Source organism: Bos mutus, chromosome 9, assembly GCF_027580195.1.
Source record: "Bos mutus isolate GX-2022 chromosome 9, NWIPB_WYAK_1.1, whole genome shotgun sequence".
In the NCBI taxonomy this organism is placed as follows: Eukaryota; Metazoa; Chordata; class Mammalia; order Artiodactyla; family Bovidae; genus Bos; species Bos mutus.
In genome coordinates, this window is record NC_091625.1 from 49,551,689 (window position 1) to 49,565,830 (window position 14,142).

The 14,142-nt window shown below is 40.4% G+C and overlaps 1 protein-coding gene across 1 annotated transcript in view; it reads left to right on the forward strand.

Moving 5' to 3' along the window:
* ASCC3 (activating signal cointegrator 1 complex subunit 3) overlaps nt 1-13,603 on the forward strand; it is a 338,210-nt gene extending 324,607 nt beyond the window's left edge. Inside the window, exons 38-42 of the mRNA XM_005902613.2 lie at nt 670-821; nt 3,001-3,148; nt 6,624-6,833; nt 9,340-9,515; nt 9,845-13,603. Of these exons, the coding sequence (XP_005902675.2) occupies nt 670-821; nt 3,001-3,148; nt 6,624-6,833; nt 9,340-9,515; nt 9,845-9,989 (831 nt within the window). The 3' untranslated portion in view covers nt 9,990-13,603. The remainder of the gene's footprint in view (nt 1-669; nt 822-3,000; nt 3,149-6,623; nt 6,834-9,339; nt 9,516-9,844) is intronic.
* Nucleotides 13,604-14,142: the final 539 nt, after the last annotated feature.

The window sequence follows — 14,142 nt, forward strand, 5'->3', positions numbered from 1 at the left end:
GGTAAAGAATCCACCTGCAATATACAAGATGTGGTTCGGTCCCTAGGTCAGGAAGATCCTCTGGAGTAGGAAATGGCAACCCACTCCAGTACTCTTGCCTGGGGAGAGGAGCCTGGTGGGCTACAGTCCATAGAGTTGCACGAGTCAGACACAACTTAGTGATTAAACCAGCACCACTTGAGATTTACTTTTTAAATGGAGCTGCTGCTGCTGCTGCTGCTAAGTCACTTCAGTCGTGTCCAACTCTGTGCGACTCCATAGACGGCCGCCCACCAGGCTCCCCCGTCCCTGGGATTCTCCAGGCAAGAACACTGGAGTCTTGATACAGTGAATTATATATAATTTGCTCTCAAAGTACACTGAGTTTTTCTCTTTGTTTTATTATAGTGCCAATATTATCTGCCTAATCTTTGCTGACCTAAAAAAGCTAAATAATTGGCATTTTGTACAAAGTAATGTGCAGTAAATGTTGTAAGAGATGTTTCACTACAGATGTTTCACTATGTTCCTTCCAATCCAACTGTAGTTTATTTTCTGGTTTCTTCTTTTGATTAGTAGTAATTTAGAGGCATAACCCTGGGAGCTTTTTGTTAAGGCTAGATATCAGATCCCCCATGGAGAGGGAAGGCGCCATGGTATTCTTATAACGTGTGTGTTCTCCCTGTTCAGGCAATGCTGGATGTGGCTGCACACCAGGGCTGGCTGGTGACGGTCCTCAACATCACCAGCCTGGTGCAGATGGTGATCCAGGGGCGGTGGCTGAAAGACTCCTCCCTGCTAACAATACCACACATAGAAAACCACCATCTGCACATTTTCAGGTTGGTATTTTAATTCTCGATGTAATTGGGTTTTTTTATTTCAAAAAATCATTTCCTTTACATGTATGGTCACTTGAATTTCACGTTGTGCCTAGAATATTGATTCCTTACAGTGAAAATGCCCCTGTTTCCCAGAGGGAAACATAGACTAGCGACAATGGAATTCTCCCTTGAAATTTGATCATTGGCCTCAAGCTGAACTGCAATTCATTTTAACCTTCTATTAAGTTGTTTTCCATTTGCAACATCAAATGCATCTTCATTTTAACTCTTTCTTTGCTGTGCCAGCCTTCATTTTAAAAAATGTTATGCAAGTACTTTAAGTGACCTAAAGCAAAAGAAATTACCAATTTCTATCATTGCAGAATAGATTTGAGAGATCAGAAATCTTTTGTCAAAAGTAAACTGTGCATCTGTAAAATGTCCAAAAACCAAGTAGTTATATATACATATCTAGCACCTCAAGATGTAACTTGTGCCTATAAGAAGAGTTTATGTTATCATAAAATTATTCAACTCTTGGGTCCTATGTGAAAAGAAAGTGAAACTATTAGTCACTTATTCGTGTCTGATTCTTTGCAACCCCATGGACTGTAGCCCACCAGACTCCATGGAATTTCCCAGGCCAAGAATACTGGCGTGGGTTGCCATTTCCTTCTCCAGGGGATCTTGCCAACCCAGGGATTGAACCCGGGTCTCCTGCATTAAATATTTACCATCTGAGCCACCAAGGAAGCCTAGGTCCCATGTACATGGCTACAACTACTTTAGCAAAGGAAAGAATGGTACATACTACAAGCAAGACTGGCGGTGTTTAAACAAAAATGTTTCTTTTCACACCACTTGAGAGACACTGTGCAGCCAAAAGATTGTTTCACAGTCATGTAGACAGACAAAAGAGTCTGCCTGTGCTTGCCATCGAGCACCCTTCTGCCTCTCATCAGCTGGACGAGGAGTGGCAGTCATGTGATGCATCTAGAGATATTCGTCAACCAGAACCTCAGGCACGCATGGGGTCTCCTCGGGGAAGTCCCTCCATCTGACTGACATACACTGGCTTCCAGGGCGGTTGATCCCATGGTGCTCGAGTCCCTGCTATGAGATGTCCCTGAGAACTAAAAGCCATGTTCAGAGAATGGACCACACCAACAGCAGGTGACGTGGGGCCGGGGAAAGGAGATACCTCACGTGTCTACGGCTCAGTTTCAGGAACTCTTTCAACATGGTACTAGAAGTTACGAGAGTTGGATTTCAGCAATAAAGGAGACACACTAGGGTACCAACCCAACAGCACATGGGTCTGTTATGGAAACTGATTGGGGCCTAGGAGATTTGATCCATTTTATTATTGCTACCCAGAAAAGTGGCTGTATTTGTCTAATTTCAAGGATATTTTTTATCTTACTATATAAACAGAGAATAGATTTAGGTAGACTCCTTTCCTGGTGATCCAGCACTATTTATACTGTAAATCTGAAATATTCCCCTAATATACTTTAACTGTGGGATGTCAACACAACTTATAATGAAAACTTTATTCAAGTAAATGTATTAGAGACATTTGCCTGCATCCATTGCAAACAGGTCAGGGCTCCAGTTCAGTATTTTATCCACATGGATGCATCAGCACATATTAGTGCTTTCCTATAGAAAGACACCACCTGTCTATCAATCCTGGCTCACACGTGATTCACACATTTTATGCTGCTGCTGTTGCTGCTAAGTCACTTCAGTCGTGTCGGACTCTCTGCGACCCCACAGACGGCAGCCCACCAGGCTTCCCTGTCCCTGGGATTCTCCAGGCAAGAACGCTGGAGTGGGTTGCCATTTCCTTCTCCAATGTATGAAAGTGAAAAGTGAAAGTGAAGTCGCTCAGTCGTGTCCGACTCTTAGCGACCCCATGGACTGCAGCCCACCAGGCTCCTCTGTCCACGGATTTTCCAGGCAAGAGTACTAGAGTAGGTTGCCATTGCCTTCTCCACACGTTTTATGTCGTGGTAGCAAAACTGCCTTGGATTGATACCTTCGAGAATCCTGACTGATTTTGAAGCTTCAAAATAGTGGTCTTTAAAAAGTTATACAGTAAATTTAATTTTTAAACTCTTTATAGAAACCAACGTTGTCAGAAAATCTCATTTGTGCTATGAAATAATTATTTGGTGTTGATATTATTTCTTAGGAAATGGAGCCCAGGTATGAAGGGCCCACATGCTGGTTACCATGGGTCCATTGAGTGCCTCCCAGAACTGATCCATGCTTGTGCAGGGAAAGACCATGTATTCAGCTCCATGATAGAAAAAGAGCTACCAGCCCCCAAAATGAAGCAGGTAAGGCCATCAGTTCCATGTTTAGACACTCCCTCACTCTATCTGGGAAGTTACACAAAAGTTTTCTAACTTAGAGTGTTGCTTTCAGAGTCAGACTCTCCTGGGTTTACATTCCACCTGCCATTTACTATGATTATAAACATGAAAACATTATATCAGTCTCATGAAATTCTTGGGAAGATTAAGCAAGATGTTATTATGTAAACTGCTGTATGCTCTATATCTGTCCTGATACAGGATAAGAGCTCAACAGATGGTATTAAAAGTAATGACTATAACAATAATTAAAAATAGCAGCTACATTATTAGAAGGTTGTTTCAGTATAATGCTGTTACACCGGCTGAGAAAGGCCTACTAAGACTTAGTCATCTAGGCTACATTGCCCAGGAGTCCTTCTATCAATAATCCCTTCTTCATGGTTTTTGGTTGTTTTTTTACACTTGGATATATTTTCATGCAACTCCCTCAATTACTCTTTTATGCCCCCCTCATTTTAATCACTTTTTGTTCCTAGATTCTAAAGTATTTCTTCAAACAAACTCCTTGTTTGTATACTTTGTAGCTCAGGAAAATCTAAATCTGTGTTGTGAAAGACAACATAAGTCATTGCTCCAAACTATCTTTGGAAAGACCAAAAATATGAATGAACAATGCCAGAAATATTTGGCATATATAGACTTTTAAATCTTAAGCAATTTTACCCTAAGCATGTAAATGTTCAGGGTTTACAACATAATTAACATACTGGCTTGCCAAACAGGTAGTAAAATAAAGAAACTTCTAAACCATGTCATTGGCCCCCCGCCCCTAGTAGAACTCATTTTAGGCAAGACTTTGAAAAAGTGTAACAGGCATTTAAGTCTGATTGTTCAATTTCTGTTGAACCCAGAATTGGCACAAAAAATCTATTTAAATATTCATAATAAGTGCCTCCCTTTCTAGCTAAATTATCATCAAAATTATGAATAAAAACAATATATTTAAAACAAGGCTTCTATTAGCAACAACAGATTTCTAACATAACATACAGTGGTTTCAAGCCAAGTTTTAGATGTGATAAAAAATTAGAACATTGTTATAATTAGTTCAGGGAAAACTCAGAAGTAAACTTACTTAATTTATTTGCATAAATTGCCATTCTGTTATCTTTAAAACCAAATGCAAATTGGCTCAGTCTGATATGATGATGGTTATTTGGCTCAAAAGTGCTTCAATTTGCAGAGCAATCTGGTGTCGGCTCTGCAGTGAGGCGATCCCAGGTAACATACAAATCCTGAATTATTCCAGAAATTAGTATGTTTAAAGCATCAATTTAAGTGCTAATTGCAGTAGTAATGAGAAAAAGCAGTACGACTGTGAGATTTGCATCTTCTACCCCATCAGTATGCCTGGAACGGCTGCTGACTGGCAGAGGATTTGGCTGCTAATTAAATAATTGTATGCATGGCAGTGCTCTTGCCTGATTCAATAGATGAAGATTAATCCACAGATAAATATGTTTGGCTGGTGTTGAAATGTCTTAGCAATTTCTTTAAAAACAGCTCATGTTTTATATACTTACATATGTGTGTATGTGTATATACGTTTGTATATATGTATGTACAAATGTATACACACACCCAAAAAATTGTATATGCATTATAGATTGCAAATAATAATATTAAGCACTGCAAAAAGATTACAGATATATAAAAGCAAGATCTGACTTTTGGGGGCTTTGTAAAATAAAGTTCCAGTGAGTTGCTAATAATTATTATATTGCTAACTCATTTAAAGGTACAAGAAAAATATGAAGTCTTACTTCATATAATAAATGCTACTTGTGTTGTCTCACGAAGTTAAATGCTATACAGAAATGGTATATTTGTGTCCTCGCTCTGGCTAGTCTAAGAACATCCAGTGGTACAGCTTCTAGACTCAGCTGGTTCTAGCAGGGGATAAGCCATTATTTGTACCTTAAAGCACCATGTAGACCATTCTGTGGCTTGAGTATTTCAGCATCTATTTCAAACATAATTTCAGATTCACCAGTTACAGGATTGGTGTTGAATTGAAAATTTGCATTGGATTTACATTTTTTGAATTCCTGAGGGATAGTTTGATTCATCAGGGCTTCTTCATTTCAATTAGGTGGTATACTCAACAGCAATAAAGTCTTAGCGAATAGGAAATCAAAGCCTATAAGGATACCTATGGAATATTATTAAAGAAATAAAAGGAAAAAATTAAAGTATTCATGAGCTTTTAAAAACTTAGAAGGTAACAACAGATAAAACAGCCAATATAGAGAGTTTTCTTGACCAGTGGTGATATTTGCCACATAATTATAAATGTTAGAAGATGACAATTATCTGAGGATATTAGGTTATTTTTTTTACATCTTTTTCATAGACTTAGGAATTCATTCATTCATTCAACAATGATAAGCACTTGAAAAGTGAAAGTGAAAGTCACTCAGTCGTATCCAACTATTTGCAAGCCCATGGACTATAGTCCATGTAATATTCCAGGCCAGATTACTGGCATGAATAGCCTTTCCCTTCTCCAGGGGATCTTCCCAACCCAGGGATCAAACCCAGGTCTTCTGCATTACAGGCAGATTCTTTACCAGCTGAGCCACAAGGGAAGCCCCATTATTGATAAGCATTTACTATTTGCATTTTGATTTTTCACAAATATTTTTAATTAAAAGAGCAGGAATAAAATTGGTAATATTTTCTACTCCTTTAATATGTGTCATTTAAGTTGGTATTCTCAATATGATAATACCAAAAAATATATATTTGTTTCTAGAAAGAACCCTAGACCTAGAGATTTCCTTACAATATACAAACGTATAAAATGTTTTCCTTTCAGAATAATTTGGCATAAAAACAAAAGAATCGTCCATTTTGTACACTAAATGGTCAATGAAAGATGCTGACATCAAAAATTGCATCACAGCATTTTTTCAAGTTGCTTTTATATCCCCAAGTAATGCTCTCCACCTTAGCAGTCACATAAATGCTTATACTTGATGCTTCTCTAAAACTAGCCAGTTCAACAATTATTTTAAAACTTACTTTTTTAATATAGTCAGTAGCCACTCAATGTCTCAAAGGGATTTATGATAAAAGGGTCACAAGTTTAAGTAATGATTAATACTTTCTTAGTTTTTGTTAAAGGGACTTTAATAATATAAAAAGCACACTATTTTTACAAACAAATGAGTACAAGAAAAACTAGGAAATCTGAACAAGAGCTGTGGATTGTGTCACTGTTAATATCCTGGTATAAATACTTGTACCGTAGTTGTGAAAAGTGCTCGCCTGGGGGAAACTGGGGAATGGTACACAGGATCTGTCTGCTTTATTTCTTACAACTGCATTGAATCCAGAATTAATCTCAGAACAAAGTGGTTGATTTTTTAAAAGTTCACTACTTCTTAGTTGATCACTACATTTCAGTTGCCCACTCTTTTCTCTTCTTATTCAGGCATGGAATTTCTTATCTCATTTGCCAGTGATTGATGTTGGCTTGAGTGTTAAAGGCTGGTGGGATGACGCGGCAGAGGGACACGACGAGATCTCCATCACAACTGTGGCTTCAGACAAACGCAGCGACAACAGATGGGTCAGGTTGCATGCTGATCAAGAGTATGTGCTTCAAGTCAGCCTGCAGAGAGTCAGCCTCGGGTTCCACAAGGTAGAGTGTTTGGTTTCCATTCTCAAATGCTTCACACCAGATACAAGCACGTGCCAGCACACATGTCTGTTATGTGACTAATGCCTCCGTGCCCTTCACAGATCCCGCTTCCTCAACTGGCCTTAAGCAGCAAGAGTCAGTCTTCTGAAATGAGTCACTTCTCCTCACGTGCCATGTTTCAACCCCAGAATACCCATGGGACATCATAATATAATGCCTAGAGTCCTGTTCTCAGAGCATGGTGTACAGATTTAGCAGAATTTCCTAGAGTAGCTTTAAGAGCACAGGTTCCTTGACCCTATACCAGGCCCACAGCAGTCTCAGGGCCCAAGGAAATCTCAAAATCTAGACTTTTACTCCACTAGAAGAAGATACTAGTTAAGTTTTTCTGTGCCTCCTTTGCCACAGCTACCTGCTTCCTTCATTAGAATGCATATGAGAGAGCTCTGTCAACATGCAGATAGGCCAAAAATTTATATTTTAAGTTACTGTGCTCTATTCTGCTGTCTGTGGCAGCATAGTAATTACTGAGCCCTTCAAGAATATTAGTGCACAACATGTGGGCAAATTGGTTTTGGGACCATAACAATCGTTTGTTTATTTTTGACTGCACTGGGACTTGGTTGTTCTGAGCGGGCTTTCTCTAGTTGCACTGTGGGGACAGGGGGGCCTACACTTCCTTCCAGAGGCTTCTTATTGCAGAGCACAGGCTCTGGGCGTGCAGGCTTCAGTAGTTTCTGCTCCCAGCCTCTAGAGCACAGGGTCCGTAGTTGTGGGGCATGGGCTAAGTTGCTCTGCAGCATGCGGGATCCTCCCTGACCAGGGATAGAACCCGCATCCCCTGCATATGCAGGCAGATTCTTATCCACCGCACCACCAGGGAAGTCCCATGATCATCAAAATAAGAATTTGCCTTCTCCTTAGCCCAGGGAGAAGGGGCTTTCCCATATCTAGAACTCTCCCTCAGGAATGAGGTTGTGGTTCACTAATATTCTCCTCTCTGTATTCACACACAAAATGATCAGTAACTTTCTGTTAAAATGTCTTTTCAGTACTGTGCCTTTAAGTCTCATCTCACTTGATTTCTAATTCAAAAAATCAGTCAGTGTAAGTATGAACTGATTGGCCTCTGGCATTTCAGAGGCTTTCATATGAGCATTTTTAGATGACTTAAGGTATCCCAACTTAAAAAAAAAAAAAAGGCAGTGGTAATTATAAAGATAAAATCATGAGGGAAAAAAACTGAAGAGTTTTCTTTATCACTGCTATGTAAGAAGATGTGATTTCCTATTTTACAGAATAATGGGACTTGGGGAGTAAGGAATTTGCCAAGGTCCTAGAGACAGAAAATATGAGAGCAGGATGGGAACCCAGAGTTCTCTGATTCCAGTCCCTGTTTGCTTTGTACCTGCCGTGTGTGTACACACTGACAGAAACGAGGCCAGTCCCCAAAGCTGGACAGTGGACCCCCAGCCTCAGGGGGCTCACTCACAACAAATGCTCAAGCAACGCAATACAGCGCCCAGACTAAGCGTGTACTGAGGTGTAGCTAAGGTATGTTGCGAGCACTAGTGAGGGAGAACTCTGAGGCCTTTGCAAACATTTCTGACAATAAGATTCTTTTTACCATAATATTAGTACTTAAACATTAGATTTAATCATGCTAGAAAAACTCTAAATTTTGTTTCTAAGTGCTGTAAAAAATACATTACTCTCTGACCTCTCTTTTAAAATGCCTTCAGTGAAACATCTCCCTCTGGAATATTGAGTGAAGTCTGATTGAGAGCATGTCATTATTAGCATCTTTTACACCATAAACTCATTGTCTTAAGGAATCTCTAGAATCTTTGACTTTCTAAAAATCAATCTAAAATACAGACCTCAAGTGTTGTCATTATGGAGATATCTAATCTTGGGTGGTGGTGATTAATATATTTTACAATTTGCTTGGCTCACAATTTCCCATTCCTTAGAGAAAGGACTTTTTAATATTGCCATATTGGAATATGTGCTTTTTCATGTGAGTTTTATTCTTGGGGAGTGGGGGAACATGTTTATATGACAGTGTTTATTATCTTAAGATTCCAGAGTCCAGCTTCAATTGACTTTTTTCCCCAAGTATTGGTTTCTTGTATATAAAGCTTTGGAAGATTTAGTTAATATGATTGTATCCCAGCTTGTTCATCTGCAAATAGGGTATTAATTTTCTTTACAAGAATGGTGTCAGAATTTATTTTGATGTCAAGATTCAAAGGTTTTGTGTTCTGAGCCAAATAATCCTGGTGGTTATGGCCACAAAGTAGTCGTGTGGCTATAATGTGCTTTGAGAATCTTAAAAAAAGGTAGATGATGGCATATCAAATACATCAAACCTGAAAATTAAACACATCCCAGATACTCAGATTTATGGCCGCCAAGAAAGACAACGTGGCCTTTTAACCACAACCAAGTGGTATAGAAAATCTAGCCATTATGATACTTTATCTTTCCTTTTTCTGCTTTACAGGGAAAGCAAGACAGCCATGCAGTTACTCCTCGATTTCCCAAATCAAAGGATGAAGGATGGTTTTTGATATTAGGAGAAGTGGATAAGAGAGAACTTATCGCTTTGAAAAGAGTGGGCTACGTCCGAAGTCATCACATGGTCTCCATCTCTTTTTATACCCCTGAAGTACCCGGAAGGTAAGCAGAATCTTTACCCCCAAAGAATTAACCATGACTGTGATGAGAACACCACAGACTATGGGCTTCCTGGTGGTACTAGTGGTAAAGAATCCACTTGCCACTGCAGGAGACACAGGAGATGCAGGTTCCATCCCTGGTTGGGAAGATCCCCTGGAGGAGGGCATGGCAACCCACTCCAGCACTCTTGCCTAGAGAATCCCATGGACAGAGGAACCTGGTGGGCTGCAGTCCGTAGGGTCACAAAGAGTCAGACACGACTGAAGCAACTTCGCAGACATGTGATGAACACAGTGGTTTCACCATTTTGTTCCTCTGTTGTATGTTAGGTATATCTACACACTGTATTTCATGAGCGACTGCTACCTGGGCCTGGACCAGCAGTACGACATCCACCTCCACGTCACACCGGCCAGCATCTCTGCACAGGCCGACGAGATCTCTGATGCCCTGACTGACCTCAAAGTGAAGTAACCCAACCTAGACAATCCGTCTGAAGGAAGTGGTGAAGCCTGGCTGTTCAGTCATCTGGACAAAGTCGAATTACTTGATGTTTGCCTTGGAGGAACCGGCTTCCAACCTCAAGACGCAGCAGAGATTGGCAGTGGCTGCAGCTCTGACTCCAGCAACACCAAGTCGGCTGCGGGAGGGGGGGCCTTTTCACAAACGTTGCCTTTTATAAGTGTCTTCATGGATCGCTAGATATGTAAAGTGACTACGCCCGTAGGAGAACCTTTCAATTTGTGTATATTGAGATGCTACTTAGGAATTATCAAATTTTACGTTTCACAGTGTACTGTTTACAAGAACATCGGCTCCTCTTTTTTCAAGGAAAACTACACGGGGGAGTGACAGTGTTCAGATTTGTTAGAACAGATTTCTAACCAGATTTCTGTACAGTGACGCACAGTGCATGTTGTGTTGCAAAATTTATACTTTGATCACATATAGAAGTAATTTCATGAATTTCTTATAAATATTAATAATATATGATATAAAATTACTTTATAGACCCCAATGATGATTTAAAAGAAAGCAGAATATACTGGACTTAAAAATATAGATACTGTAACTGGTGGAAATAAAATATTTAGAGTGCCACTTCAAGACAGCCTGACTCACTCACTCCCTCTGCCTCCTTCCATCATAGCCCCTCTTGACTCTTCATTTCCTTCTCTGTCAAGACGTCACTTCCGTTCTCTTTCTGATAGTTTATTTATACAAGGAGAGATATACAGTCTAATTCACACAGACCTCATAGTTCAGGTCTTTGTCTTTATGTGCTTTAGGATGGGCCTGAGGCAAACCCAGAAAATGTTCAACCCCCATAGGTAGGTTTTTACCTTTGATAAAGGACATTTCTCTATACCCAAACAATTTCCATCTTGAAAAATACTTTTTTCCAACTACAAAGTTGTTGGATTAAAATGTCCATATAACATACATTTTCTAGTGAAATGATATTCTACCTTTGCAAAATAATTTCAGTTATTCCTGGTCCTGCAATGATTTGGCGGGGGGCAGGGGGGAACAACACTGTGTCACCTGTGGGATCTTAGTTCCCTGGCCAGGGATTGAACCCACATCCCCTGCATTGGAAGCACAGAGTCTTAACCACTGGACCACCAGGAAAGTCCCTGTGATGAATTATCTTAAAATATTTTCAATGTAACTACCACAAGTATTGGAATTTAAAGCTTTTTCTGAAACTGAAACATACTGCTTATGTGTACCTCCTTTTCCATACCAAAAAATAAAATAGAAAAAAAAGAGGGGGGGGCAGTGGAGAAGAAGGAATAAAAGTAGGATGGGGAGAACCAGGCATTCAGCTCCCCACATTAAATTTAAGCAACTAATATGAACGTACCGAGTGCTATGGGCATGAGGTGTCCAAAGAGCTCTAGTCTCAGGACTTTACTTCATATAAGGAGATCTTTCTGCCTTTCATTTGGCAGTTTATTTCTACTGGCAATCCATACATAAGCACTGTTTGAGTGAAATTAAAAGAAAGTGAAAATTATATAGAGACAGAGGATTACCAGTTCATACAAGAACCTGAAAAGAACTCATTGTCTGCATGTTTATCAGCATCATTCTTTATTTATTTATTTTTTTTTTTTAACAAGAGCTGACTACTTTGGGGAAGGAGGAGGTCCACTGGACGTGTGACAGGGAACATAGGAGCAGTAGAAAGAATGTCATATCCATTAAAAGAAAACACACGACTAATTAATTTTAATATTGAAAGCGATGAGTTCATAATAAGCTAAGAAGACACTAGTAAGACAAGGTGTGCTTAGATGGAAAAGTTCATCTTATTCCAGTGAGTGACCAATGCTATTTGTCTATGGCTTTATCCTCACTCATTACTCAACCAAAATTTTAGAGTTAAGTGCGCACTATAATATAGGGCATGTGCTAACTATTAGATTAATTCCATATTTCATTTTTAATTCCATATTTCATCTTACATTCTCTTGGATTTTATTGACTCCAAATAGTAATGGAAAGTGAAAGAAAGTGAAAGTGAAGTTGTTCAGTCGTGTCCAACTCTTTGTGACCCCACGGACGGTAGCCTACCAGGCTCCACCGTCCATGGGATTTTCCAGGCAAGAATACTGGAGTGGGCTGCCATTTCTTTCTCCAGCGGACCTTCCCAACCCAGGGATCGAACCTGGGTCTCCTGCATTGCAGACAAACGCTTTACCGTCTAAGCCACCAGGGAAGTGCAAGTCACATATTCAGTCTAGGCATGACGTTGAATACTCTGAAATCTACATGAATCAGAAACGTGTCCTCTTAGACAGGTGGCCTAGTGATGAAAAGAGGTGACTATAATAAAAGGAAGTCACGGCAGTGGTGAAATATTTGGAAAAACCTTGAAGGGACATTTAGGCTGAGTTTTGAAGGTGACTATGAAGATGGTCAGAGATGACAGAGAAGAGCCCTCCAGGTAGAACAGCATTAAGAAAGTCTCTGAGATAGCCTGGGGTGTCCAGTTGGTCTGCATTTTCAGAGAGGAGAAAGGGACTGAGCCAACAAAAAAAGACTAAATATTGTGAATACTTACCTTGAATTACAGGGTAAGAGTTGTGAAGCTCATATAAGTGAGTGTAATGGAATTCCTTGAGAAGGCACCAGAGAAGATGAGAAGGAATTCTGAGACTAGGACAGAGAACCCATGGAGTTGGAGGGTGTGCCCCCATGCCTGTGGATGGATACCAACAAAATTGAGACTTGCTCAGATTCTGATGTGACTAGTAGCTTATAAAACTACTAATTCAGTAGCCTTGGAAAACTACACATTGCTTCCCAAGCACACTCTTCACAACTTCCTCCAGTTGCTTACACCAATACCTTGGGGGTCAATCCTTGACTCCCCCTCTTGCTCACTCCCTGCCGGCCACAGTGGTCACCGTGCTTCTCCGGGAATGTCCTGTGGACCGTGGCTTGCGCTGCTCCCTCAGCCTGGCCCTCCCCAGACACCCACAGGCCTAACCATCTTAGTATAAATGTCAGCCCACCCAAGCTCACCTATCCCATCACGCTTTCCTGTTTTTTCTTATCACCACTAATAAAAATGATTTGTTTATTAGTCTCTCCAACTACGTTTCCTGATTAAGCTTCAGGAAGAGTTCTTTATCACATTCATTCAGGGCACATTACCAGGACCTACCATCACCTGGCACATGGTCACTGCTTGATAAATCCTTGCTGAGAGACTTCCTTGGTGGTGTAGTGGCTAAGACTCTGGGCTCCCAATGCAGGGGACCAAGGTGCAATCCCTGATCAGGGAACTAGAGCCCATGAGCCGCAACTAAGACCCAATGCAGTCAAAAAATAAGATTAAAAAAATCTTCTTGCTGAATGTCTAAATGAATAGAGACAACCATGGATTTTAAAATACCACACACCTGTGGTATTTTACTTGACACCTTTATTTTACTTCACAAGTTCACTTGACACCTCCTCTTCTCGAGATGGCAAATACTCTCAGGCTCAACCAAGAACACGGACTTGCCTGATCGTCCTGTCACCTGTCAACAAAGGAGAAGCATACTGAAAACTGAGTGGTAGCTTTATTATGATGAAGACTATGGAATATTTTTATATAGCAGTGGATCTTGGGTATTACAAGTATGTTAAAATTTCAAATCATCATAAAACCTTTTTCGCCTGAAGTTTCTCTTTTTTTAAATAGGAGGAGAATTGCTTTACAATGTTGTGTTGGTTTCTGCCATACAACAACTTGAATCAGGTATAAGTACATGTATGTGAGCCTCCCTCCCTCCTGCCCCCACCTACCCGTCTCCCTGCTCTAGGTTTCAGAGCAGCGGGCTGGGCGCCCCGTGTTATACAGCAGCTCCCCCCATCTGTTTCACACGTGGTAATGGATATATGTCAATGCTACTCTCAATTCGTCCCACTCTGTCCTTTCCCACTCTGTGTCCACAAGTCTGCCCTCTACATCTGCTTCTCTATTCCTTCGCCACAACCGGTTCATCTGTTGTTGTTATTTAGTTGCTAAGTTGTGTCCAACTCTTCAACCCCATGGACTGTAGCCCACCAGGCTCTTCTGTCCATGGAGTTTCCCGGGCAAGAACACGGGCCTTTTTTTTTTTTTCCA